The 26,389-nt window shown below is 62.6% G+C and overlaps 1 protein-coding gene across 1 annotated transcript in view; it reads right to left on the bottom strand.

The window, feature by feature from the left end:
- UHMK1 (U2AF homology motif kinase 1) overlaps positions 1 to 23,061 on the bottom strand; it is a 48,286-nt gene extending 25,225 nt beyond the window's left edge. Inside the window, exons 1-8 of the mRNA XM_056137772.1 lie at positions 22,635 to 23,061; positions 19,988 to 20,280; positions 18,366 to 18,557; positions 16,554 to 16,648; positions 15,419 to 15,495; positions 15,233 to 15,331; positions 14,464 to 14,552; positions 13,100 to 13,261 (exon numbers count right to left, since the gene is read on the bottom strand). Coding sequence (XP_055993747.1) covers positions 13,115 to 13,261; positions 14,464 to 14,552; positions 15,233 to 15,331; positions 15,419 to 15,495; positions 16,554 to 16,648; positions 18,366 to 18,557; positions 19,988 to 20,280; positions 22,635 to 22,893 — 1,251 coding nt within the window. The 5' untranslated portion in view covers positions 22,894 to 23,061 and the 3' untranslated portion in view covers positions 13,100 to 13,114. The remainder of the gene's footprint in view (positions 1 to 13,099; positions 13,262 to 14,463; positions 14,553 to 15,232; positions 15,332 to 15,418; positions 15,496 to 16,553; positions 16,649 to 18,365; positions 18,558 to 19,987; positions 20,281 to 22,634) is intronic.
- Between the last annotated feature and the right edge of the window lie 3,328 nt (positions 23,062 to 26,389).

Below are 26,389 nucleotides of genomic sequence, written 5' to 3'. Positions count from 1 at the left end.
CAGCGATGCTCAGGGGTTCCTCCTGGCTCATGCACTCAGGAATTGCTCCTGGTGGTGCCCAGGGGACCATATGGGGTGCTGGGAATCGAACCTGTGTCGGTCGTGTTGGCTGCGTGCAAGGCAAACGCCCTACCCGCTGTGCTATCACTCCAGCCCCTAAATTGATTTTTTTTCTTTTTTGTTTTTTAAACTCGAGGTGACTAGGTGGCCAGAGGCAGTGTTCGATTTTGATCAGGGTTATCTACCCGGAAACCTCAGCCGGTTGCAAGCCCGTGGGCCAGCACGGGCAGTTCCAGGCCTTCCAGGAAGACCTGGAACTAGGTGGCCCTGTCCCCTCCTGGAGAAGTCTGGGGACAGTCTCCAGGATGCAGCGGCTGGGGGCCCCCACACAACTAAAGATGATGGATGTGTTTGAAAAAAATATTAAGTTGGAAAATAAGAACAAAAATTCTCTCCTTGCTGGGAGGGAGATTTCACACCAGGCAAATCTGCTGACGCCTGCCGGGTCATTCATTCCCGTGCTCTGACACCAGGATAAGAAATGAGGGCAGGTGAAAGTAGACTCTAGACCAAACATGATTGTCACCCATTGCCTCTTTTGCAAACCACAGCACCCAATAAGAGAGAGAGAACAAAAGGGAATGCCCTGCCACAGAGGCAAGGTGGGATGGGGGGTGATGGGGGGTGGGAGGGATACTGGGATCCGTGGTGGTGGGAAATGGGCACTGGTGGAGGGATGGGTGTTTGATCATTGTATAAGTGAAACCCAAGCACAAAAATGTGTAAGTCTGTGACTGTACCTCATGATGTCTCACTATTAAAAATTTAAAAATAAATAAAAATACTGTTAATTATAAAAAAATAAAATAAAAAAAGAAATGAGGGCAGGAAGGATGCATCTGACCCATACTAAGGAGGGCAGCTACCACAGCCTCCTGGAAGGGACCTTTTTAGGTGACCTGGCACCCGTGTTTCCAGGGACAGAGTGTAAAATGCAGGAGCTGGGGGCTGGTCAGAGCGGCAGTACAGCAGGGTACCATTTGCCTTGCATGTGGTACCCTGGGTTCAATCCCTGGCACCCCCCAGAGCCCCGAGCCCTGAGCTACTATGGCCCGCCAACCAGAAAGATTTCAAGTGTTTCTTCTGCCCACTTTCCTAAAAGTTGGTTCTTTTTCATTCACCCCAGTTACTGGGGACAGTCCTTCACTCATTTTAGCAGCCAAATAACCCAAAGTCCACTCAACTTATTTCTGTCCCTGAAACATACTGTGTGAACACCCAAAAGGAGAGAGAGAGAACAAAAGGGAGTGCCCTGCCACAGAGGCAGGGTGGGATGGGGGGTGGGGGGTGGGAGGGATACTGGGATCCATGGTGGTGGGAAATGGGCACTGGTGGAGGGATGGGTACTTGATCATTGTATAACTGAAACCGAAGCACAAAAATTTGTAAGTCTACAACTGTACCTCATGGTGTTTCACTAATCAAAATTTTAAAAAATTTAAAAAAATAAAACATTGTGCAAACATTCTGGCAACTTTTTTTTTCTCTTTGGGTCACACCCGGCAATGCTCAGGGGTTCCTCCTGGCTCATGCACTCAGGAATTACTCCTGGCGGTGCTCGGGGGACCATATGGGATGCCGGGGATCGAACCCGGGTCGGCCACGTGCAAGGCAAACACCCAACCCGCTGTGCTATCGCTCCAGCCCCTCTGCCTAACTTTCTCTCGCACCTCTCAGACTAGCTGGGTTTTGTGAGCTCCATAAAATGCCCTTTAAAACATAATTGTTAGGCTAAAAGGAAAAAGACCAAGAACAATTAAGCCTGAAAGAATGAGGACTGACAGCAGGGAGGGCGTTTGCCTTGCATGTGGCTGACCCGGGTTCGATCCCCAGCATCCCATATGGCCCCCTGAGCACCGCCAGGAGTGATTCCTGAGTGCAGAGCCAGGAATAAGCTCTAAGCACCGCCAGGAGTGATTCTTGAGTCCAGGAGTGATTCTTGAGTGCAGAGCCAGGAGTAAGCCCTGAGCACTGCCAGGTGTGCCCCCCCCCAAAAAAAAAAATAAATAAAATAAAACATGGGAAATGTACGTATGTGCACTTTCCTTGAGGTTTCCACCTGTCTCCAGTCCCCTACTTAACTTCTGGAACTTTCTGAAAGCTCAATTCATAAAGGCAAACCAGGAAGCACCAACCTGAGTTAACCTCGTCCCTTGGGGCGGGTGGGGCTCTGCTCTGCTCGGAAGTACAGTGCTCTGTGTCCTTTAGACTTGACAGACGCAAACGTATGGAATGCGATTAACGGAGAGGGAAGAGGAGCCTGAACGGAGACCAGAGACGGGTGCGCTGACTCCTGCGTTGGATAGTGCAACCTCCCGGACACAGTTCCCGGGTGACGTGGGGACGCACGTTGCTTCCACAGTCCCCGGAGGTCTGGAAGGAGGCAGCCCAGGTGGGCGCTGGGTTCTTTTCGGACAGAGTTCACCAGTGAGCACTGGACCTTTAACTTCCTATCCTCAGTCCCAAGCTAGAAAGAACCGCAGACAAACAGCTGACTGGCGTTCAGCTCTTCCCAGTGGGACGGGTGAGCGGTTGAGAAGGGACACTGTGTGCCCTGCGGAGGTCGGCGCTGCCCTCTCGGAATCTTGAGGCTAAGGGGGAGTTCTTTAATGGGAGTCCCAAGAGACTTACCTCCTTGGTGGCAGAACGGAGCTGAGCCATCAGCATGAACTCAGTTAGCCGTGGAAGTAACCGAACTAGATAAGGAGGTGTGATAGGAACCTGTGATAATAGGGCAGTAGGATAATGTGACCTTGGGTGAGAAGGCCACCAGGAACTTGCTTCTGGACTTGGACTGTGGCTCCAAGGAGAGTCAGTTTGTTCAGGTGGGGCCCAGAGGCAGGATGCTAACCTCGGGTCCCTAAGCACCAAGGGTGCGGGACGAAGAGAGGAGAGATAAAAGAAAAGAGAGGGAGAGAAGGAGTGAGAGCCGGAGTGAAAGGGAGAGTTGGAGAGACTGAAAGCAGGAGAGAGACCGGCTCTGCAGGACGGACCAGGAAGGAGGCGTGTGACAGTGAGCACCGAGCTGGCTGGTCCCTGGCACTGTGTCAAGTGCCACGTCCCCGGGGGGGAACCGTCAGCCTCCCTGGGCGGGTATGGCAAGGCTGTTTTTCCGTGGTTGTGGGTTCCCCTGGCGCTCCTGTACGTGACCTAATCTGATCTCCGGGCAGCCCCTTGGTACCTGCTCAGCGTTGGTTCAAAACATGTTTGCGGGCATGACAGGGTGTGTGTGTGTGTGTGTGATACTCCAAGAGGACACAGGTGAAGATCCTGGTGGGATAGCGCAAGGCAGGGGGTTAGATGGTCGAACGGGGAGGTGCTATGGAAGAAAATGAACTCAGGGGGCTGGAGCGACAGCACAGCGGGGAGGGCGTTTGCCTGCACGCAGCCGACCCGGGTTCGATTCTCAGCATTCCATATGGTTCCCTGAGCACTGCCGGCGCATTGCCGGGTGTGATCCAAAAAGAAAAAAAAACAAAGGAAATGAAGTTAGTAGGGTCCCGGGTGAGCCCGAGGATGAGAAAGGCTGGGTCCTGGGGGCTTGGCTGGACCACAGGGCTCCCCCACTCACTTCCTCGCCCGAAGATGGAGAATCGTGAGACGTGGACAGGGCTGGGGGGCAGGGCCCAGGGCACCCAGGGCCAGTGACCTGACCGCAGACAAGGACACAGGGAAAGACTGTGTCCTGCGTCTTAGGGTTCCTGGGAAGGCTGGCACAGCCCCGAGGCCTTATGAGAGGAATATGATGACTTCTCTATTTTTTTTGCTTTTTGGGTCACACCCGGGCATGTTCAGGGGTTCCTCCTGGCTCTGCACTCAGAAATCACTCCTGGCGGTGCTTGGGGGGCCATATCGGATGTTGGGGATTGAACCCGGGTCAGCCGCGTGCAAGGCAAACGCCCTCCCCGCTGTGCCATCACTCAACCCCCATAGTGACTTCTTTAGACCCCTGGGCGGTACCCTGTAATGTCAACCGTCCATGGTAGCCTCGGCAGAGGGGATGGATCCACAGGTGGGCTCTGGCAGACAAGGGGGGTCCTGAGTCACCGGGTGGTGCCCCGGGCCAGCCTTCCTGTTGACAGCGTCAGGGACCCCCGTCACCCTGGGAATCGGGGAATTCACCCGTTTACACCCACCCACACGCTCCGTTGGCCGGTTCTGGATGGAGAATTGTGCAACCGTGGCCCCGCCCCGTGGACGGCCGGGGTCTCTGACTCACGCTTCTGCATACCCCTCACTTCCTGCCACCCAGGAAGCCCAGATATGCCAAGCTGGGGGTGGAGGGGGGCCGGTGTTGGGGGATTCCACGGGCAGGCCGAGTTCTGTCCCAGCCACGAGGTCCCCTTCTCTGTATGACAAGGACGGTGGACAGTGGAATTTTCTTCTCTCCAGCTACTGGGACTCCTGCAGGGTTGAACCCAGACGCACGCTGGGCTGGTCCGGGGCCTGGCACGTGGCTCTGGGAGACTGGGCACACCCTGGGACTGTCCACCACTAATGGGGTCACTCTTAGGACACCCCCCAGTATGCGAAGAGCCGTGTGCATAGCTGGTTTGCTTTAGAGATCTGTCTTGCTTTCTCCCTGGGTTGCAAGAGGCTCTCAACGTGAAACATGGGACAGGAGCGATAGCACAGCTGGGAGGGCGTTGGCCTTGCATGCGGCCGACCCGGGTTCGATTCCCAGCATCCCATAGGGTCCCCCGAGCACCGCCAGGAGTGATTCCTGAGCATTGTCAGGTGTGGCCCCCCCAAAAAAACTAAAACTAAAAATAAGTGTGAGGGGCTGGAGTGATAGCACAGTGGACAGGACATTTGCCTTGCACGCGGCCGACCCGGGTTCGAGTCCCAGCATCCCATATGGTCCCCCCGAGCACCGCCAGGAGTGATTCCTGAGTGCAGAGCCAGGACTAACCCCTGTGCATCGCCGGGTGTGACCCAAAAAAGAAAAATAAATGAATAAAAACTAAATAAATAAGTAGATAAATAAATGTGAGGGGTTAGAGCGATAGCACAGTAGGTAGGACCTTGGCCTTGCACGCGGCCGACCCGGGTTCGAGGCCCAGCATCCCATAGGGTCCCCCGAGCACCGCCAGGAGTAATTCCTGAGTGCACGAGCCAGGAGTAACCCCTGCGCACCCAAAAAGCAAAATCACAATAGCACTGTTGCACTGTCATCCCGTTGTTCATCGATTTGCTTGAGCGGGCACCAGTAACGTCTCCATGGTGAGACTTCTTGTTACTATTTTTGGCATATTGAATACTGCACAGCTCTGCCTTGCAGGCGGGATACTCTCCATAGCTTGCCGGGCTCCCTGAGAGGGACGAAGGAATCAAACCCCGGTTGGCCGCGTGCAAGGCAAATGCCCTGCCCGCTGTGCTATTGCTCCAGCCCAATAATAATAGTAATAATAATAAACGTGAAACATTCAGAACCAGAGTGCAAGGGGAAAGCGCTGGCCTTGCGCTCAGCCAACCGGGGTCCGACTGCCAGCTCTGCCTCTGGGCCCCTGAACCCCGCCAGGAGTGATCCCTGAGCACCATCGGGTGTATCACAAGCCACCCTCCACACCTCCTGCAAGAGAGCAAAAGCTTCAGGCCCTGGAGGTGACTCAGTGGTGGGGCATCTGCCTTGCGTGTTCCAGCCTCTTAAAACACACACACAAAAGCGAAAATCGAAAAAACTAAAAAGGAACCAAAGCAAGAAATCCCCAAACTAGAAACTTCTTTTTTTCTTTTCTCAAAGGTTTTCCTTGATGTGCGGAGTTTCTGGGTGAATAACACGGAAATAAGGCACGTCTGAGAGAGAGTCATGAGAGAGTCATGGCCCGGTCCCGGCCCAGCTGAAGCCCAGGCCCACGCCCGCCCCAGGGGAGTGGGCGTCTCTGACAGACACACGCGCCAGCCTCACCCCACCCGCTGACCTCACTCCCTCCTGGTCAGCTCGGGGCCTGCAGGCCCCGCTTGGGTGGGGCTTTGACGGAGGCTGTTTTTTTTTAAGGCGATTCTGACTCTTTTTTTTGTTTGTTTTTGGTTTTTTTGGGTCCCACCCGGCAACACTCGGGGTTCCTTCTGGCTCTGCACTCAGGAATCACTCCTGGCGGTGCTCGGGGGACCCCATGGGATGCCAGGGATCGAACCCGGGTTGGCCACGTGCAAGGCCAACGCCCTCCCCGCTGTGCTGTCATCTGGTCTTTCCTGGACGGGTCCACCTCTGTCCTGGCATCAATGACATCGGTGGGAACATGTGGACACGGCCACAGGGGGCGTGGATCCATCCCTGGGGCATGCTAACGCCTTCCTGCTGACTCAGAGGCCCCCCAGGGGGGTTCTGCTGGGGCTTCGTGTCTCAGAGATGGGGCATCACTTCCTGAACGAACACCCCACAGGGAGTCTGGTTAGCATCTGTCGATACCCACTCAGAAAAGTCGCGCTATTTCCTTTATCATGATTTTTATTTATGTAATGGAGTGATGGACTGGAGCGACAGAACACAGCGGGTAGGGCGTCTGCCTTGCATGTGGCCGACCCGGGTTCGATTCCTCCGCCCCTCTCGGAGAGCCCAGCAAGCTACCGAGAGTATCCCGCCCGCACGGCAGAGCCTGGAAATTTCCCCATGCCGTATGCGATATGCCAAAAACAGTAACAAGTCTCACGATGGAGATGTTACTGGTGCCCACTCGAGCAAATCGATGAACAACGGGAGGAGAGTGCATTAGTACTACCATGCTAATGGGGGTGACAGCTGCTCCCCAAAGAAAAATTGCTTGTCCTTTTGTTTGTCGGCTCTGTATTGAGGGTAGGGGTCGCCCATGCTCGGTGGTGTTTCGGGCTGACTTCTGGCTCTGTGCTCAGAAGCCCCTCGTGGTGCTTAGGGGACCCTATAGGGTGCCGGGGCAGCCCTGTGCTAAGCCAATGTCCTCCCTGCTGGACATCCAGCCCCAAGCAGCAGAGTTAGGTCAAGCCTTAGAATTGAGAGTGATGAGGGGCTGGAGCGATAGCACAGCAGGTAGGGCGTTTGCCTTGCACGTGGCCAACCCGGGTTCGATTCCCAGCATCCCATATGGTCCCCCGAGCACCGCCAGGAGTAATTCCTGAGTGCATGAGCCAGGAGGAACCCCTGAGAATCACCGGGTGTGACGCAAAAAAAAAAATAAAATAAAAATAATTAAAAAAAAAACCTGAATGGCCTAGGGGGTCGGAGCGGGGAGGGCGTCTGCCTGGCACAAAGCTGACCAGACCTGGGTTCAATCCCCGGCATCCCATAGGGTCCCCCAAGCACTACTTAGGAGTGATTCCTGAGCACAGAGCCAGGAGTAACCCCTGAGCATAGCTGGGTGTGATCCCCCCCCCAACCAAAATCCACAGAATGAATATCGGGAGATGCCCAAAGGGCTGAGTGAGGCTTGAGAGTGTGGCAGGGGGTTGGAGGGGGGGAAGAGGTTCCATCCCCAGTGCTATATGTAAGACCCCCAGCATCAGGGCTGGAGAGATAGCACAGCGGGTAGGGCGTTTGCCTTGCATGTGGCCGACCCCCGACCCGGGTTCGATTCCCAGCATCCCATATGGTCCCCTGAGCACCGCCAGGAGTAACTCCTGAGTGCAGAGCCAGGAGTAACCCCCATGCATTGCCAGGTGTGACCCAAAAAGCAAAAAAAAAAAAAAAGACCCCTCAGCATCACCAGGAATGCCCCTACCCCATCAAAGACTTTTCCCAGTCTGGAATATGCTTAGCTGTGACTAAGCCCCCCCTTGGGGAGCCTGGGGTGGGGGTGGGAGAGGGTGGGCATGGGGATTTGTGATTCTCTGGCCTGACCCCGCCTTGTAAGTCAACAGTGAGTTGAGGCTTCTAGAACTCATGACTCTTCATCTCTGATTTGCTCCTTTTCTGAAAATTCACTCGTCTGTCCCGACTGTCTCTCAGCTATGCCCTCCCTGCCCCTGTCCACCCCCCGGGGCACCACAGGAGGGAAGCGTTTCTGGGCATCTGGAGGGTGGGGGTGTAGGGGTGGAAATCCCAGGATAACCCTCAGGATGGCAGGAGCCGTGGTGGGGATGGATGTGGTCTTGTGGCCACTGGGCGAACGCTGCCCCGGGGCCTGGAAGGGACTTTGGACTCTGAATCCCCAGCGCAGGGCCAGGGAGGAGACGCGGCCCAGAAACAACTCGCTGCCCCTTCCTTCCCAGGTCTCCGAGAGGCCCTGGGGGACAGGAGGTGGTGACAACAGGAGCGGTTTCTTCCACTGAACGGTGAGCGAGGGACAGTGGCCAGACTGGGCCCTGGAGGCAGCGAATGGCCTCAGTGCTAGGGATGGTGGCTCTGGGGGACTGGATTGGCCCGGGTGGACCCAGTCCGGGCTCTTGGGGGAGGTGACAGTCCGGGCTCCTGGGGTGGGGTGAGGAGGTGGCGGCAGCACAGAGCCAGCGTGGGCTGGAGAGAGGGCCGCACCCTGCAGATGCCCCGGGCACCACCAGGACTCAGCCCGGGCACCACTGCCACCAAGACACAAACAGATCAACAGAGTGAGCTCCGGGGTGGGCACTGGGCAGCCTCAGACTTGGCCCACACGGGGACCGTCCAGGCTGGCAGGCAGAGCGACCAGGGAGTACGGGGGGGGAAAGTAGTGTCCCCTGGTATGGGCAGGGGGGCAGCCGGCACAGCAAGAGGCTGAGACGTGGGCAACGTGGAAACTGTCAGACGCAGACAAGGGTCACCAGGGTGGGCAACAGGGACCACCAGAGGGTGAAAGGATTCGGGCAGGTGTCACCGGGGGCTGACAAGGACACGGACAGGGTCCACCAGGAGGTCCTGGCGAGGAGGCGAGACCAGAGTCCCTGGCCCGGAAAGGGGTCTCCAAGGCAAATGGGCAAATTCTACTGACGTGGCCGTGGCAGCCTTGGGTGTTTGTGGGCTCGGGGAAGGAGTGGACGGGCATTGGAAGGGACAGGGTGGCCGTTGCAGGAGCCCAGCACAGAAGCTGAGAGCAGGGTGCCCAGTGCCCTGTACTCAGCAGAGCCCGGGGACCCCGACGGGACAAACCACAAAACAGAGGGCAGCAGGTCCACAGGTCTGAGTTTTATTGTGCCACCTGGTCACACACACACATACACACACACACTCACACACTCACACACAGAAAGCATGGACAGTGCAACTCGGGGAGTCAGTTTACGACAGAGCTGAACAAAGGCAATGGTGTTTACGGAAGGGTTCTCAGCAGAGGCGGACACGGCCACGGGCCAGCACTGGGCAGGGACGCAGGCGGGGAGACAACAGGAGGACACCGGGACCGGACAAGACGGGCCTTGGAACAATCCCAGGACCCGGGGCTGGAGGTCCCAGGGGTGCCGCTGCTGGGGGCACCCTGAGCCCTAGTTCCTTATCACTGAGACGCACGGCTGAGACGCGGGCGGGCCAGGGAGGTGGCGCAGGACACGGGGCCCCCACTCTGTCCTATACCCCTAAGGACCCCGACTGGGCCAGGAGTGAGGGCGGCGGGGGCCCAGAGGCGGCCGGACTCGGGCTTCTAGCTACGAGGGCGCAGGAGTCGGCTACGCTGGGGGACCCCCAAGGTCCCGTTCACCCCAAATCTGACACTGTTTGGATATGAGGAATGTTGGACCGGGACTCCCCTCTCCCCCCAAGTAAGAAAGTGGAAGGCCAGCGTGGACCCTGCCCAGCAAGGGCCCAGGACCCCCATCTGCGGGCATCTGGGGGCGCAGCAGGGGGATCCCGGCTCCTTCTGACAGCCGGGCCACAGAGGCTGGTCGGGCCACCGGGTGCAGTGCAGTGTGGACGGGGCCCATGGCCCGGAGACTCAGAACCCCCACTCAGATCAAAGGCAGATGCAGGGGAGCCCACTCGGCGCCTCCTCAACCCTGGTCTTTCCTCTCTGGGTCTCTGCTGGTGCCAATGCAGGACCACGGTGGCCCAGCGGTGCCGGCGCACGCATCCAGGAGCACACGTGGGCTGAGCACAGGCATCCAAAAGCATACCCAGGCTCGGAGCGCGCACACACACACATGCACGCACACACACAGGGTAGCGGACACCGCACGACCTCCTGCACCATCCCAGCTCCTCCGTCCAGGGTTGAGAACGTCAGAGTGGCCCACGCGGCCCAGGGGCAGGAGCAGGAAGGGGGCACCGCGTGGACTGAGATGCAGGACACCGCACCCTCGTGGCCGGGGCCATCCGGGGCTCTGAGGGTGATGAGGCAGCATCACCGCTCGGTAGACAAACTTCCGAGCCGTGCGTGCACCGGGCCACGCGAGGCAGTGGACGGAGCCTGGTCTCTGCCTTCAAAGCGAGACCGCAGGGTAAGGGCTCCGGGCACGGGAGGGCGCGTTGCAGGGGCGCGGAAAACATTGGGGGCACCGCGTGAGTGGGGTGCCACGGATCTAACCCCGCGGGGCCTGGTCTCGTCCACGCGTGCGCGCACCGGGCTGTCCCTGCGGGCCCCGTGGTGGCCACGTCCCCGCGCGCAGGGTGCCTCCTCGTCTCATGCGACCTCAGCGTGGAAAACTGGGGGCAGGGGACGCCGGGCACAAACACGGTGGCCCTCGGGCGTCCGCGCAAGGTGGGGACATTCGGGGCTCTGCCAGGGGATCCCCGTGTCCCTTCCTAGCCAAGCACGCAGAGCACCTGCAAATGCACCCGAGCAGGTGAGCCCTGGAGCAGGCGCGGGCCGCCCCCCAAGGCCACGGTGGGTGACCAGCACCGGAGGGACGAAGGGACTTTGTTCTGAGCTGATCATGATGGGGAGACGGCCCTGCTCGTGGCCACGCCTGACCAGAAGGGAGAAACCAGGGGACAGTGCTGAAGGAATCTGGGCGGGGCGCAGGGGGTCGGGGGCCCTGCTGGGCAGACGCCCCCCAAAGAGGAGGCGCTTGATCCGGGGCAGAACGAGGGTGGGGAGTCCCGCTGTCCAGCCTGGGAGACACCAAACCCCATCACTGCCACCCGCGGGAAAAGGCTCACCAAGCAAAGGTGGGCGCACCGCTACACCACCCAGCCCCCACGTCACTCCACGGAGAACACGGGGGGTGGGGGGGACCCGCCACTCACATTCTGGAAGCTTCCAATCAACCCTCCCCACCGTGAAACACAAGGCACTTACTCAAACCTCTCACCCTCTACACGCGTGGCAGGACGGGGACCCTCAACCCACACCTGGCGGACAGGTGCGCGCGCTCCCTGCGCGGTGACGGCGCCAGGGGCCTGACCTGGCAGGGGCAGGGCCGGGGGAGGAGGACGCGCAGGTGTGCCCAGAGCTGTCCCGGCCGGAAACCTGCTCCGTGGGGGGCCCCTGCGCCCCCCGACCCTTTGGGAGAGGCCAGCAGCTGGGCCCGTTAGCAGCGGACGCGCCCGGGAAGGGGCCTCGTCTGGGGCGCGCCAAGCTCTGTCGCGGCCTCAGTGAGCAGCGGGTCGGCGACCTGGGGGGGCCACCAGACGGGCCAGACCCTCCGGGCACTCCGCTCCGCCTTGGGGAGGGGGCCCCGGCTGCGCCCCGGCAGGCCCCGCACGCGGGGGCCGCCCCCCCAAGGCTGGCCATGGCCACAGCACGGACTGACCACGGAAGGAACTGGGGGCTGGGGGCGCGACGCCAACGGGGTCGCAGGGACACAGAAACTACCTGAGATCAGATTTGCCCCAGCGCGGCCCCCGGCAGGAAGACAAACGGGGCGTCGGTGGGGACAGTTTGGCCTGCAGAACTGGCGGCCAGCAGGTTCGGACCGGACAGCACCGAGATGCGAGTCCTGGGGGGCGGCCCGGGGGGCGTCTTTGGTCCGACTGAGCTCGGTGCCTCCGCGGGGCTCACTGGCCTCTCTCCAGGGTCCCCCCCTACCACCCTCAGCCCGGTTTGGAGATGCCCAAGCCCGGGCCCTGCGCACAGCCGTCCACCCCAGGAGACGCCCTGGGGTGCCACCCACCCGGTGCGCCGGGGAAGCAAACGAGCCGGCGACCCCCGAGGCCCAAACGGGAGCGTGGTCCGCCCGGGAGAGCCGAGTCTGGGGTCTCCGGCCCCCCTCCGGCGCGCCAGGTGGGCACCGGGCAGGGAGAGGAACGAGAGACTTTTATCCCTTCGGAATAAATAAATAAATAGGAATTGGGATTAGCGAGAACTGGGAGCTGCGCGGGCTGGTCTGTCCGGGCTCGGGGTTTTATCCAGACGACGTCCAGGGGAGCGAGGACTGGCAGGGCCCACCCCAGGGCCCTGGGTGGGTGGCCCGTCCGGCCGGCCGCTGCGCAACGCCAACACGTTTCTAAGCAGGAAGCACGAGGCGGCCCGGTGGGGGTGGCCCGGGGTCAAGTGGGGTGCGGCCGGCGCGTGCCGGGCCTCGAGGACCGAAGTCCTCCAGGTTCTGACCGACCGACTGACCGGCCCGCCGGGACACGACCCCCCAAAGTGCACGGACAGAGGGAACAGGCTGGCTCAGACGCACCCCAGGAAGCAGACGCGTGCGCACACGCCCTGTCCACGCAAGCATGCGCGCACGCACACCGTTCCCCCCACCCAAGACGCGCGCACCCAAGCGCACCCGTCCCCATACGCAGACGCACGCGCGCACACCCTGTCCCCGCAACAGACGCACGCACGCACGCACGCACGCGAGTGCGCCCTGGCCCCGCAACAGACGCACGCAACGCACACCCCGTCCACACATGCAGACGCACGCGCGCGCACGAGACGCGTCCACTGTGCGATATGGAACGTCAGCTTTCGAGCGGGGAGGCTGGAGGCTGGACAGCGGCGATGGTCACGGCGGCTTCAGTGCGCGGCTCCGCCCCCGGCGCCGCGTCCACCTCCGCGCCCAGCCGCCAGCACGTGCCCAGGGCACGGGGCAGCGGGGTCATCACGGAGGAGGACCGGGGCGCTGCCCGACGCCCCGCGTCCGCTCTTGGTCCTTCGCTCCTGCCCAGGGGTCAGCGGCTCCCGGGACTCACGGCCGCGGCTGCGGGCTGCTCGCAGGCGGCGGGGAGGGGGCATGGCAAAGCGCCCCCGCGGCCGGGTCGGCCGGGCTGGGCAGCCGGGGCGGCCCGCGGGGGTCCGGCCTACAGCAGCGTTTGGTAGAGATAGCCCCTCCGGTAGGCACTCAGCGGGTAGAACGTGGCCACCACGAACTTCCCGTCGAACACGCGCCCGGTGAGGAGCTTCTGCGCCGCCTTGGAGTCGCTGGCGTTCGCGTACTCCACGAACACCTGCCGGACAGACAGACGCGCTCGGCACCAGGGTCGCGGCCACTCCCACCACAAGCCCCGCCCGCACCTGGCCACGCCCCTCCAGCCACACCCCCACCTGGCCACGCCCCTCGTAGCTACGCCCGCCGCTCAATCACATCCATCACAACCCTGCAGCTCAGCCCTGCCTGCTAAACCACGCCCATCGCCCAGCTCAGCCAATCACTGAGCCAGACCCAGCACTCAACCTCGCCCATCGCCCAACCCCCTTCCTCACTGCTAGACCCGCCCACCGGTCAGCCCCGCCTCCCACTCAGCCCCGCCCACCACCAGCCCCGCCTCCCGCTCAGCCCCGCCCACCACCAGCCCTCCTTGCTGCCAGCCCCGCCTCCCGCTCAGCCACGCCCACCACCAGCCCTCCTTACCCCCAGCTCCGCCTACTGCTCAGCCCCGCCCACCACCAGCCCTCCTTACCCAGCTCCGCCTCCCGCTCAGCCCCGCCCACCACCAGCCCTCCTTGCTGCCAGCTCCGCCTACTGCTCAGCCCCGCCCACCACCAGCCCTCCTTACCCCCAGCTCCGCCTCCCGCTCAGCCCCGCCCACCAGCCCTGCCTACCACTCAGCCCCGCCCACCACCAACCCTCCTTACCGCCAGCTCCGCCTCCCGCTCAGCCCCGCCCACCACCAGCCCTCCTTACCCCCAGCTCCGCCTCCCGCTCAGCCCCGCCCACCAGCCCTGCCTACCACTCAGCCCCGCCCACCACAAGCCCCGCCTCCAGCTCAGCCCCGCCCACCACCAGCCCTCCCTGCCGCCAGCTCCGCCCACAGTTCAGCCCCGCCTACCGATCGCCACGCCCACCGCCGAGCCCCGCCCACGGCTCAGCCCCTTGCACCACGCCTGGGATGCCACCCACGCCTGGGCACTCGAGCCGCCCGGCCCTGCAGGGCCGCGTGGGTGGACCACCAAGGTGAGCGGCTGGGCTTCGCGGGTATCCCTGCGGGTGGGGGGAGGGGAGCGGCTGTGTGCAGCCAGGCCCTCCCTGCTGACCATCACTCCCGCTCCAGGCAGGCAGGTGCCCGGCCTGGCCTGCAGGGCACACCCACCCCGCACCCTCCCCTCGGGGATCCGCTCCGAGAGGCGCCTCCACGAGCAGGCCGGGCGCTGGGCACTCCCGCCTGGACTCTGGCCAAGGTGCCCGCGACCCGGCAGCAGCTGCCCCTACCTGTCCTCGGCCGGGGTTCTCCTTGGGGACGAGCAGGGACACCACGGGCCCGTACTTCTGACACTCCTCACGCACGTCCTCCACCACGTCTGCGGAGAGTCACGGTCACGCGTCCAGCCGGGCGGGCGGCCTGGACGTCGGCCTGTCCCGTGCCGGTCCTGCCGCGCAGGGGGTTCCCGTGCGGTCCCAGCCTGCACGCCGCCGCCCCCGGGCCCCCGGACTGAATTCTGACCTCTGACCTAGGCCCCCCGATCTGACCTCCGACTTCTGCGCACGTGGGTGAGGAGTTTGCTGCCTCAGGTGCCCCCATCAGGAAGCAGGACGGGCCCAAGTGTGGCGGGACTTGGGGCGCGGGAAGGAGGGGCTTGGGGTGTGGAGGGACGGGAGACTGCAGAGAGAAGGGAAGGGGTGCGGGGGGCAGGGATGGGGTGCAGGGGGCAGGGATGGGGTGCAGGGGGCAGGGATGGGGTGCAGGGGGCAGGGATGGGGTGCAGGGGGCAGGAAAGGGGTGCGGGGTGCAGGCATGGGGTGCAGGGGGCAGGGATGGGGTGCAGGGGGCAGGAAAGGGGTGCGGGGTGCAGGCATGGGGTGCAGGGGGCAGGAAAGGGGTGCGGGGTGCAGGCATGGGGTGCAGGGGGCAGGGATGGGGTGCAGGGGGCAGGAAAGGGGCGTGGGGGGCAGGGGGAGCGGGGGTGGGGGTCGTGGGGAGCAGGGAGGGAGCTGGGGAGGGGAGGGGGGCCAGGGGAGGGGGCAGGGCGGCCCGGCTCACCCTCGTACTCCTCCTCGTTCTCCAGGTAGTCGTCGTCCAGCACGTTGAGCAGCCGCAGCACGGGCGTGGGCAGCATCACCAGGTCCTCGATGTGGGGGGCTGCGGGGGGGGGGGGGTAGAGGGTGAGGCCCCGCCCCCCCCGCCCCTGCCCCCGCCCCGCCCAGCCCCGGCGCCCCCTTGGCTCACCGAAGGGGATGCTGAAGAAGGGGCTGCCCAGCGCCACCTCGGCGGGGATCCTGCGGCTGGGGTCCTCGTGGAGCATGCTGGGGGGGGGGGGGGGGGTGGAGACACAGGTTGGGCCCGGCCGGGTGGGGGGGGGGCACCCAGGGGGCTTGGGCCGCGGCCGGGCCCTGTGCACCGCGGGGGACCCGCGCCCAAACGGGCTCTGACCCTCAGCACCACCGTCTGTGGTTTCCTGTTTCAGGTCTACGGCGGGGGCGGGGGCTGGAGGCATTTTCAAAAGACAAACGAGGCCGGTCATGGAAATTGCGATTTCACACCCAGCCAGAAACGTGCAGGGTACAACGGCATGTCAGGTGCCCACACGCCCATGCGTGTGCCAGAAGAAACGAAAGGGAAATGTAGCCGGCCTGACAGTAACAGAGCTCTGAGATACAATGTGTCACACACACGCCCAGATACACCAGACACACCCACACACACAGGCTGCAGGCCCCACACCCCCCACACAGACGGCTACACACAGATACACCCCTATACCATCACACACGCATACACACACACCCACAGACACACACACACAGAGACACCCACACAGACACCCATACACAGACTTACAGACACATGACCCCCCACAGAGACACACAGACACCCCCAGACACACAGACACACCCTCTGCACACACACCCAACAGACATCCATGCACCCACACGCACACACACACAGACATACCCTCTGCAAAGACACACACACAGACACCCACATGCGCGTGCGCACACACACACACACACACACACACACAGAAACCCACATCCGGTGAGCTCCTGTACAGTATGTGGCCCGGAGAAGGCCCAGACGCCGGCCCGTGCGGTCACTGTCCCTCAATCAAGCAGAGGCTGACCCCGGCGCCTGAGCTGGGACCGCCAGCACCAGCGGCTCCCACGGCTGGGACCGGCCCCACGCACCATCGGACGCCGGTTCCCACGCGGGGAGGGCTGGTCCAAAGCCACCGGGGTCCGAGGCCGCCCCCACCCACACCCCACGGAACCCGCTCAAGACCTGCTGGGCACCCGATCAGGAAGCCCCCGCGGTCCCTTCCAGGAACTGAGTGGATCAGGACACAGCAGGCGGCGGGCTGTACCTTTTGATAAGGTCTCTGAGGTGATAGGCGGGGATGGCGGCGTTGGCCACGGCTTTACTGGCGAAGATGTGGTCGATGATGGCGGCGCTGTTCGCCTGCGGGACGAGAGAGGCGGCTCCAGCCAGGGTCACCCGGGACACGGCGAGGGGGGTCGGGGAGAAAGGCCCCCCGAGCTCCTCGGGCCCCCACGGGGATCACGGCGACCCCAGGGCAGGGCAGGACCTTCCTCCTGCCTGCCTCAGCCCGACACCCCCAAAACACTGACTTGGGGTCCGATTGGGGTCCGAGGTCTGGACAGAGAGACAGGACAGCAGGGAGGGTGCCCGCGCTGTACACAGCTGCCCCCCGCTCCATCCCCGGCCCCCTAGAGGGTCCCCAAGTCACTCGCCCTGGAGTGATTCCTGAGCACAGAGCCGGGAGGAAGTTCTGAGCACCCCCACGTGTGGCCCCAAAACAAAACCCCAGAGCATGGATGGAGACTCGGCCAGACACGGGGAACCGAGCCGCGTGCATGCCCAGGCAGTGGGGGACAGGGTTCTGGAAACTCGCCTCCTGAAGAATCCAACAGCGGGCTGGAGCATAGCACAGCGGGGAGGGCGTTTGCCTGCACGCGGCGGGCGCGGGTTCGAGTCCCAGCATCCCGCAGGGTCCCCTAAGCACCGCCAGGAGTAACTGCTGCGTGCAGAGCCAGGAGTAAACCCTGTGCATCACCGGGTGTTACCCAAGAAGAAAAAAATCCAACAGCAGGAGGACCCCTGGACATGGCCCACTGCGGGAAACTGCTGTGCCGGGGATCTTTCCTCTCATTTCCAGAAAGAAGGAAAGAAGGCACCGAGGGCTTGGCGAGACATCTGTCACTTCTCAGTCCCGGCACCTCACACACGCACTCCCTGACAACCACGTCCACGGGCCCGGGGCCAGCGCCGTTCTCCGCCTGAGAACGCAGGACACACAAAAGCTCACTTCTGGGCTTGGACCGTGGAAGCCGGTTCCCACGGCAGCGGGCAACAGTGAAAGGACAGTGTCCACGCGGACAAGGAATTCTGGGAGGCAGCAAGGAGTGGCCGGGGTCCTGAGCAGGTGTCTCGGAGGAGGAGACCCCCAAGTCAATCGCCACCCGATTTCCATGGCTCACTGCACAAGAACCATCCAGCTGCCACGTTTCCACTCCGTCATGTTTCTGCCCTGCCACGGTTCCGCTCTGCCACACTTCCGCCCTGCCACCTTCCTGCTCTGCCACACTTCCGCTCTGCCACGTTTCCACTCTGCCGTATTTCTGCCCTGCCGCATTTCCACTGTGCCACGTTTCCGCTCTGCCACGTTTCCACTGTGCCACGTTTCCGCTCTGCCGCATTTCCACTGTGCCACGTTTCCGCTCTGCCGCATTTCCACTGTGCCACGTTCCCGCTCTGCCGCATTTCTGCCCTGCCACGTTTCCGCGTGGCCACACTTCCACTCTGCCACGTGTCTGCCCTGCCACATTTCCACTCTGCCACGTTTCTGCCCTCCCACGAAACGTTTCCACTCTGCCACCTCTCACCGAACTGCCTGGATTCAGTGACTCATCCTACGTGGCGCGAGCCCACCCTTCGGCTTCTGCCACTGCTTCAGTGGCACCCGGGAGTGTGGTCTGAAGCCCTAAACCCACGACTCTGGCTCTCTGGGGAAACGCACACCTGCCCAAACCTCCGACCAAACACAGGGGCCCACGAGGTGCCTGCAGCCAGGGGAGCGAGCGAGCGGTGACCACGGGCAGGGGGACGGGGACGGAGACGGGGGTGGCGACGGTCTCTGGGCGGGGCCCGCGGGTACCTTCCATTCCTGAGATCGGACTGTGTGTTTGAGCTTCATTCCTGAGAACATCTCCAGCAGGATGATCCCGAGGCTCCACAGATCAACCGCCGAAGTACATTCCGTGTCGCTCTGCAGGCCGGCCTGGGCCAAGCAGTTCTGCAGCTCGGCCTCGGGGGCCCGGTACCCGTCCGTCTGGATGTACTTGACATCCTGCGGCGAGCGGGGAGGCGGTGAGCGCAGTCCCCCCCCCAGAGAGGGACCGCGCTGTCCGGCTGTCCCCGCCCCGCAGAGCAAGGCCACCAGCCAGGAGACGGGCTCCAGCCCGTCCCCAGCCTCCCTCCTGCCCCGGGGACGCCCTGGGCAGCTCTCAGGGCAGACCCACACCTTCCAGGCAGCCCCATGGGCAACCCCCATTTCAGCAGCGGGCCACCTGCCTCCCGGACCCCATGGGTCAGTAAGGACACAGCAGGGAGCAGAGACACCCCGAAAATGTGGGACTGACCGGGAGTGCCGCGTGACCTGATAAGATCGAGAGGGGCTGGTGGTGCAGTGGACAGTGAACGCCTCCTCTGAGAACGGGAAGCTACTAACGGGGGTGGGTGGACTTGAGGGGGGTCGGGTCAGGGCAAGTGACCCTGGGGGCTCCATCCTGGTCATGTCCAGGTCACGAGGCTGGTTGGGGAAGACTCTTTATTCCTGGTTTTTTTTTTTTGCTTGTTTGTGTTTTAGTTTTTTGGATCACACCCAGCAATGCTCAGGGGTTACTCTTGGCTCTGTGCTCAGGAATGACTCCTGGCAGTGCATGGAGGGAACCCTATGGGAGGCCGGGGACTGAACCCAGGTCAGCCGTGTGCAAGGCAAACGCCCTCCCCGCTGTACTATCGCTCCAGCCCTCTTTTTTCTTTTCTTTTTTTTTCCTTTTTGGGTCACGCCCGGCGATGCTCAGGGTTTCCTCCTGGCTTTGCACTCAGGAATTAGTCCTAGCAGTGCTCAGGGGACCCTATGGGAGGCCGGGGATCGAACCCGGGTCAGTCGCGTGCAAAGCAAACACCTTCCCTGCTGTGCTATCACTCCAGACCCCTTTTCTATTTTTTTTTGCTGTTGTTCTGGCACGATAGCACAGCGGTAGGGCGTTTGCCTTGCATGTAACCAGCCCAGCCGAGCTGGGTTCGATTCCTCCGTCCCTCTCAGAGAGCCCGGCAAGCTACCGAGAGTATCTCGCCCGCACGGCAGAGCCTGGCAAGCTCCCGGTGACGTATTCGATATACCAAACACCGTAACGAGAAGTCTCAAAAGAGAGATTGGGGCTGGAGTGATAGCACAGCGGGTAGGGCGTTTGCCTTGCACGCTGCCGATCCGGGTCGACCCAGGTTCGATTCCCAGCATCCCATATGGTCCCCCGAGCATCGCCAGGGGTAATTCCTGAATGCAGAGCCAGGAGGAACCCCTGAGCATCGCCAGGTGTGACCCAAAAAGCCAAAATAAAGAAAAAAAAAAGAGGAGACGTTACTGGTGCTTACTCGAGCAAATCGATGAACAACGGGAGGACAGTGACAGTGACCTGTGGGGTGCTGTGGACGCACGGCCAGCGCCCCCCTGCTGTCCGGCCGGGCTCCCCCGTGCCCGGGGCCGCTCCCTACCTGATTGCCTTCTTTGAAGCTGAGCCCGAAGTCGATGAGCTTGAAACACTCGCTTTCGGCACTCCACAGGATGTTGCGGGGCTTGAGGTCGGCGTGGACGTAGCCCTCGTGGTGGAGGAAAGCCAGGGCCTCCAGGACGTCGCGGGCGCAGTGCTGGACGGTCCACAGGGAGCAGCCCTGGTGGCTGGCGCAGAGCAGCAGCTCCGACACGCTCACGTCCAGGAGTTCCAGCAACAGACAGCGGGACGGCGCGTCCGGGGGGAAGTGGATGGTGAAGACGCCGTACAGGGTCACTGCGGGGGGAGAGGGGGTCAGCCGGGCCGGGCGGGGCGGGCGCGGGACATCGGCTGATTTCCCGATACCGTTCCTTTCAAAATTCCCTCACCCAGGGGCTGGAGCGACGGCACAGCGGGGAGGGCGTTTGCCTTGCACGCGGCTGACCCGGGTTCGATCCCGAGCCTCCCATGGGGTCCCCAAGCACCACCAGGAGTCATTCCTGAGTGCAGAGCCAGGAGCAACCCCTGAGCATCGCCGGGTGGGAGTCCCAAAAAAGCAAAAAAAAAAAAAAAAAAAACCCTGAAAAATGAAAATCTATAAAAAAAAAAAATTCCCCCACCTGGGTCTAAGCAACAGGACAGCGGGTAGGGCGTTTGCCTTGTACGTGGCTGACTGGGGTTCGAGCCCCAACATCCCACAGGGTCCCCCAAGCACCGCCAGGAGTCATTCCTGAGTGCAGAGCCAGGAGCAACCCCTGAGCATAGCCGGGTGGGAGTCCCAAAAAAGCAAAAAAAAAACCCTGAAAGATGAAAATCTATAAAAAAAAAAAATTCCCCCACCTGGGTCTAAGCAACAGGACAGCGGGTAGGGCGTTTGCCTTGTACGTGGCTGACCGGGGTTCGAGCCCCAACATCCCACAGGGTCCCCCAAGCACCGCCAGGAGTCATTCCTGAGTGCAGAGCCAGGAGGAACCCCTGAGCATTGCCAGGTGGGACCCAAAAAGCAAAAAATAAAAAAATAATTAAAAAAAAAATTTCCCCACCTGGGTCTGGGCGACAGGACAGCGGGGAGGGCGTTTGCCTTGCACATGGCCGACCCGGGTTCGATCCCCGATCCCCGGCATCTCATTGGGTCCCCCTCCAGCATCACCAGGAGTTGATTCCTGGAGGCAGCCCTGAGCATCGCAGGGTGGGGATCCCACAAAGACACACCCACCCCTCCTTATGGGATCAAAACAGGAGGGTCCTGGAGAGATCACCCGGGTGGGTGCTTGCCTTGCATGGTAGCCAACCCTGGTTGGACCCCCAGAGCACCGCCCTGCATGATTCCAGAGCACAGAGCCAGGAGTGACCCCTAAGCACGGCCAAGTGTAGTCCCCACGCCCCCCACCCCCCAAAATAATTTCCCCTACAGAGAAGCCAACTGGGTGGCCTGGATGACAAACAAGACAGGCCTTGGGCTGGTCCCTGCTCAGGGGGCAACCCCAGAGCAGTAAGACCCTGCAAACTGCCCAGCTGCAGCCAAGACCTGGGCGGCCTGGGACGGGGGAGGGGACTCGGGCAGGAGCGAGGCAGGACAGTGAACCCAAACAGTGAGCGGTCCCGGGATGGTGCGTCACAAACACCAGGGCGCCACCAGAGCCAAGGGTCAGGGAGGCCTGGGGGGGGGGGGGCGGGTTTCCAATCCTGATCGCCCCAATAAAAACATCCGTTAAGGGGGGGGGGTGAGCCCGGGGTGCGGCGGCTGCACCGTCACTCCGGCCCCGGGTGCAGGGCGGCCAGCTGCGAGTGCCCAGGCCGTCCTGCCCCTCCCCCAGCCCGGGCCGCGCCACCCGCCCGCCAGGGTGACATTTGCCTGCGGCGGGCGGAGCTGAGCTCGGGGACTCTTGTCCGGGCAGGGCAGAGCTCGGGGACCCTTGTCCCCGCGGGGCTGAGCTCCGGGGTCTGCAACCTGGCGGAGCTGAGCTTGGGGACCCTTGTCCTGGCGGGGTTGAGCTCCGGGGTCTGCAACCTGGCGGGGCTGAGCTCGGGGGACCCTTGTCCTGGCGGGGCTGAGCTCGGGGACCCTCGTCCCCGCGGAGCTGAGCTCCGGGGTCTGCAATCTAGCGGAGCTGAGCTCCAGGGTCTGCAACCTGGCGGGGCTGAGCTCGGGGACCCTTGTCCCCGCGGGGCTTAGCTCCGGGGTCTGCAACCTGGCGGAGCTGAGCTCGGGGACCCTCGTCCTGGTGGGGATGAGCTCGGGGACCCTTGTCCCGGCGGAGCTGAGCTCGGGGACCCTTATCCCCGCGGGGCTGAGCTCCAGGGTCTGCAATCTGGCGGGGCTGAGCTCGGGGACCCTTGTCCTGGCGGGGCTGAGCTCCGGGGTCTGCAATCTAGCGGAGCTGAGCTCCGGGGTCTGCAGCCCGGCGGGGCTGAGCCCGGGACCCCTCGTCCCCGCGGGGCTGAGCTCGGGGACCCCCGTCCCCCCGGAGCTGAGCTCCGGGGTCTGCAGCCCGGCGGGGCTGAGCCCAGGACCCCTTGTCCCTGCGGGGCTGAGCTCCGGGGTCTGCAACCTGGTGGGGCTGAGCTCGGGGACCCCCGTCCCCCGCGGGGCTGAGCTCGGGGACCCCCGTCCCTGCAGCCCGGGGGGTCCGAGCCCCGCGCGGCCTCACCGATGTTGCGGTGCCCCTGCAGCTGCTCCAGCGCCGCGCGCTCCTTGCGGAAGCCGTACTCGGCGGCCGAGGCGGCGGCGCCCGAGGCCCCCGGCGGCAGGAACTGCTTGAGGGCGCCGGGGGGCGAGCCGGGGGCGCCGCAGCAGCGCACGCGGTACACGGAGGCCGACGAGCCGCTGCCCAGCCGGCTCTGCACCTGCCACAGCCGCCCGAAGGCCTCCAGGAAGCGCGGCGGCTCGGCGCCCCACGACCCCGCCATCCGGGCCTGACGCCGAGCGCACGCGACGGCCCGCGGAGGCGCCTCGGCCCGCGCTCACATGCCCGCCGGACCCGCCGGACCCGCCGGACCCACCCGCGGCCTCCGCAGGGCCGGGCCCCGCCGCCGTCCGCCGGCCCCGGGCTCAGGCCGCCATGACACCGGAAGCCGGCGCGGCGAGCCCCGCCGCCGGAAGTGACGGGGAGCCAATCGGAGCGGGCGGAGAGGAGGAGAGGGCGGGGCCTGCGTGGGCGGGGCCTCTGCTGGGGGAGGAGCCTCCCTGGGCAGGGCCTGCTGAGGGCGGGGCCTCCTTTGGGGCGGAGCCTCCCTGGGGGCGGGACCTTGCGGCCTGGAGCCTCCACAGGACGGGCTGAGTCTCCTTGGGGGCCAGGCCTCCAGGGGCGGGGTTTCGTTGGGGGCGGGGCCTCCGAGGGCGGAGCCTCCCTGGGCGGGACGTTGCGACCTGGAGCCGCCACAGGACAGGCTGAGTCTCCTTGGGAGCCGGGCCTCCAGGGGCGGGGTTTTATTGGGGGCGGGGCCTTCGTGGGCGGGGCCTCTGTTCAGGGAGGAGCCTCCCTGGGCAGGGCCTGCTGAGGGCGGGGCCTCCTTTGGGTGGAGTTTCATTGGGAGCAGGGCCTTCGTGGGCGGGGCCTATTTGGGGCGGAGCTTCCCTGGGCCGGACCTTGCGGGCCCGGAGCCTCCCCTGGGACGGGCTGAGTTTCCTTGGGGGCCAGGCCTCCAGGGGCGAGGTTTCCTTGGGGGCGGGGCCTCCGAGGGCGGGGCCTTCAGGGGCGGAGTTTCATTGGGAGCAGGGCCCCCAGGGGCGGGACCTTGTGGGGCGGAGCCTCTTTGGAACTAAGCTTCCCTGGAGAGGGGCCTCCAGGGGCGTGGCCTGTTGGTGCTGAACCTCCGATGGAGCCTGGGGGTGGGGGGGCCTGACTCTCCTTGGGGCGGGGCCTCGGCGGGGGCGGAGTCTCTTTGGGCGGGGCCTCTGCGGGGGAGGAGCCTCCCTGGGCCGGGCCTATTGGAACGCGACTCCTTGGGGGCGGAGCCTCCCTGGGGCGGGGCTTCCACAAAGGCGGAGTCTCCTTGGGCTGAGGCCTCCAGGGGCGGAGTTTCATTGGGGGCGGAGCCTCCTGGGCGGGGCCTACTTTGGGGCGGGGCTGTTGGGGCGGAGCCTCCTTGGGGGCGGAGTCTCGCGTTCTGTCACTTTCAGGGAGGGGGCACAGGTCAGCTCCTTTACTTATGTGTGTTTTAGGGGGTCACACTCGGCAGTGCTCAGGAGTCACTCCTAGCTCTGAACTCTTAGGGGTGCTCAGGGGGACCCTATGGGATGCCGGGGATTGAAGCAGGGGTCCTAGGTCTTACCCGCTCTACTATCTCTCCAACCCTCTTCTTTTCTTTTCTATAACGTTTTTGTTATTGTTGCTGGTTTGGATTTTTGGGGGGCACTCGTGGCAGTGCTCAGGGGTTCCTCCTGGCTCTGCACTCAGGGATCACTCCTGGCGGTGCTCGGGGGACCTTATGGGATGCCGGGGATCGAACTTGGGATCGAACCAGGCAAGCGCCCTCCCCACCCCGCTGTACCATTGCTCCAACCCAGCGCCTGTATTTATTTATTTTTTAATTTTTTTATGTATGTAGGCGTATTGTTATTTATTTAGCCACTGATTAGGCTGATTGAATTGAGCATGAACTCCACCCCTGCGTCTGTATTTAAAGGGTTTTGTTAAAAAAAACAAAAACTGGTGCTGGGAAATACACACTGGTGGAGGGATGGGTGTTGGAACGTGTTGGAACGCTGTATGACTGAAGCCTAATCACGAACAGCTTTGTAAGGGCCTGTGTCACAGTGACTCATAAAAAAATTTAAAAAAAAAAAAAAGGCTTTGTTGTGTTTGGTTTGGTTTGTGGACGGCCACACTCGGCAGTGCTCCGGGATCACTCCTGGTGGTGCTCTGGGGACTCTATGGAATGCCAGGGATCGAACCCGGGTTGGCCGCGTGTAAGGCAAATGCCCTCCCTGTTGTATGGCCCCTTTATGTGGTTTCTTTGTCATTTCACTCCATCCTTTGGCTCTGCGGCTCCCGGGACTCAGGTCCTGCGTTGAGAGGTCACTCCCTGTAGCGCCCCAGGGACCCTGTGAAGTGCCAGGGATGGAACCCAGGTCAGCACACACGTCTGGGCCTGGACCCTGCGTTCTCTCTCCAGCTGCCTCTGGCTCATCACCTGGTTGGGCTGCGGCTGTCCTTTGCAGGTTGTTCCTGCTCTAACACCCTCCCACACCCTTCGTGTGTCTGCCGTCACCAGGACTCCTGCCTGGGTGGCCCCGGGGGCCACGTACAGTGACTCACTGTGCCCTCGGCCACCATGGCCGGTGGTCCCCCACGCGCGGCATCTGAATCACATTTTCTTCCCCCAGCTGAGGCGTCCCCGGCCTCCGCGTGGGGGACAGGAGGAGACCACGAAAGTTTCCTCTGGCCAAGACTGGGACAAGGGTCTGTGGGCCCCCAGACAGGGGCTGTGGAGGAGGGGAGAGAGAGAGAGAGAGGGAGGGAGGGAGAGGGAGAGAGGGAAGGAGGGAGGGAGGAGAGAGACTGAGAGGGAGGAGCACGGTGGGTCTGTGAGATCTGACGGCGCCAAGGCCTGGGGCTGCAGAGTAGCAAGGCGGGCGGGTGCTGGCCACCCTGGGCTCAGCATGGCCCAACTGCAGCCCTCCAGGAGTGATCCTTGAGTGCAGAGCCAGGAGTCAGTCCTGAGCACCCATGGGTGTGATGCAAACAGACACAGAGACAGACACACTGGGGAGGGGGGGGAGGGGGAGGGAGAGAGAGATAGGGAGACACTCAGAGACACTGAGAGAGACAGAGACAGAGAAAGACACACAGAGACACACAGGGACACAGAGACAGAGAGAGACAGAGACAGAGAAAGACACACAGACACCCAGGGACACAGAGACAGAGAGAGACAGAGACAGAGAAAGACATACAGACACACAAGGACACAGAGACACAGAGAGAGAGACAGAGACAGAGAAAGACATACAGACACACAAGGACACAGAGACACAGAGAGAGAGACAGAGACAAAGGCACACAGAGACACACAGGGACACAGAGACAGAGAGAGACAGAGACAGAGAAAGACACACAGACACACAGGGACACAGAGACAGAGAGAGACAGAGACAGAGAAAGACACACAGACACACAGGGACACAGAGACACAGAGAGAGACAGAGACAAAGGCACAGAGAGACACACAGGGACACAGAGACAGAGAGAGACAGAGACAGAGAAAGACACAGAGACACACAGGGACACAGAGACACAGAGAGAGACAGAGACAAGGGCACACAGAGACACACAGGGACACAGAGACACAGAGAGAGACTGAGAAAGACACACAGAGATACAGAGAGAGACACAGAGAGAGAGAGAGAGAAAGAGAGAGACCCATCCAGTTAAGACCATTTCCTGGACTCTGGGCCCCCCTA

This window comes from Sorex fumeus, unplaced genomic scaffold, assembly GCF_029834395.1.
Source record: "Sorex fumeus unplaced genomic scaffold, SorFum_2.1 ptg000127l, whole genome shotgun sequence".
Lineage (NCBI taxonomy): Eukaryota > Metazoa > Chordata > Mammalia > Eulipotyphla > Soricidae > Sorex > Sorex fumeus.
This window is presented reverse-complemented; position numbering and strand designations above follow the sequence as displayed.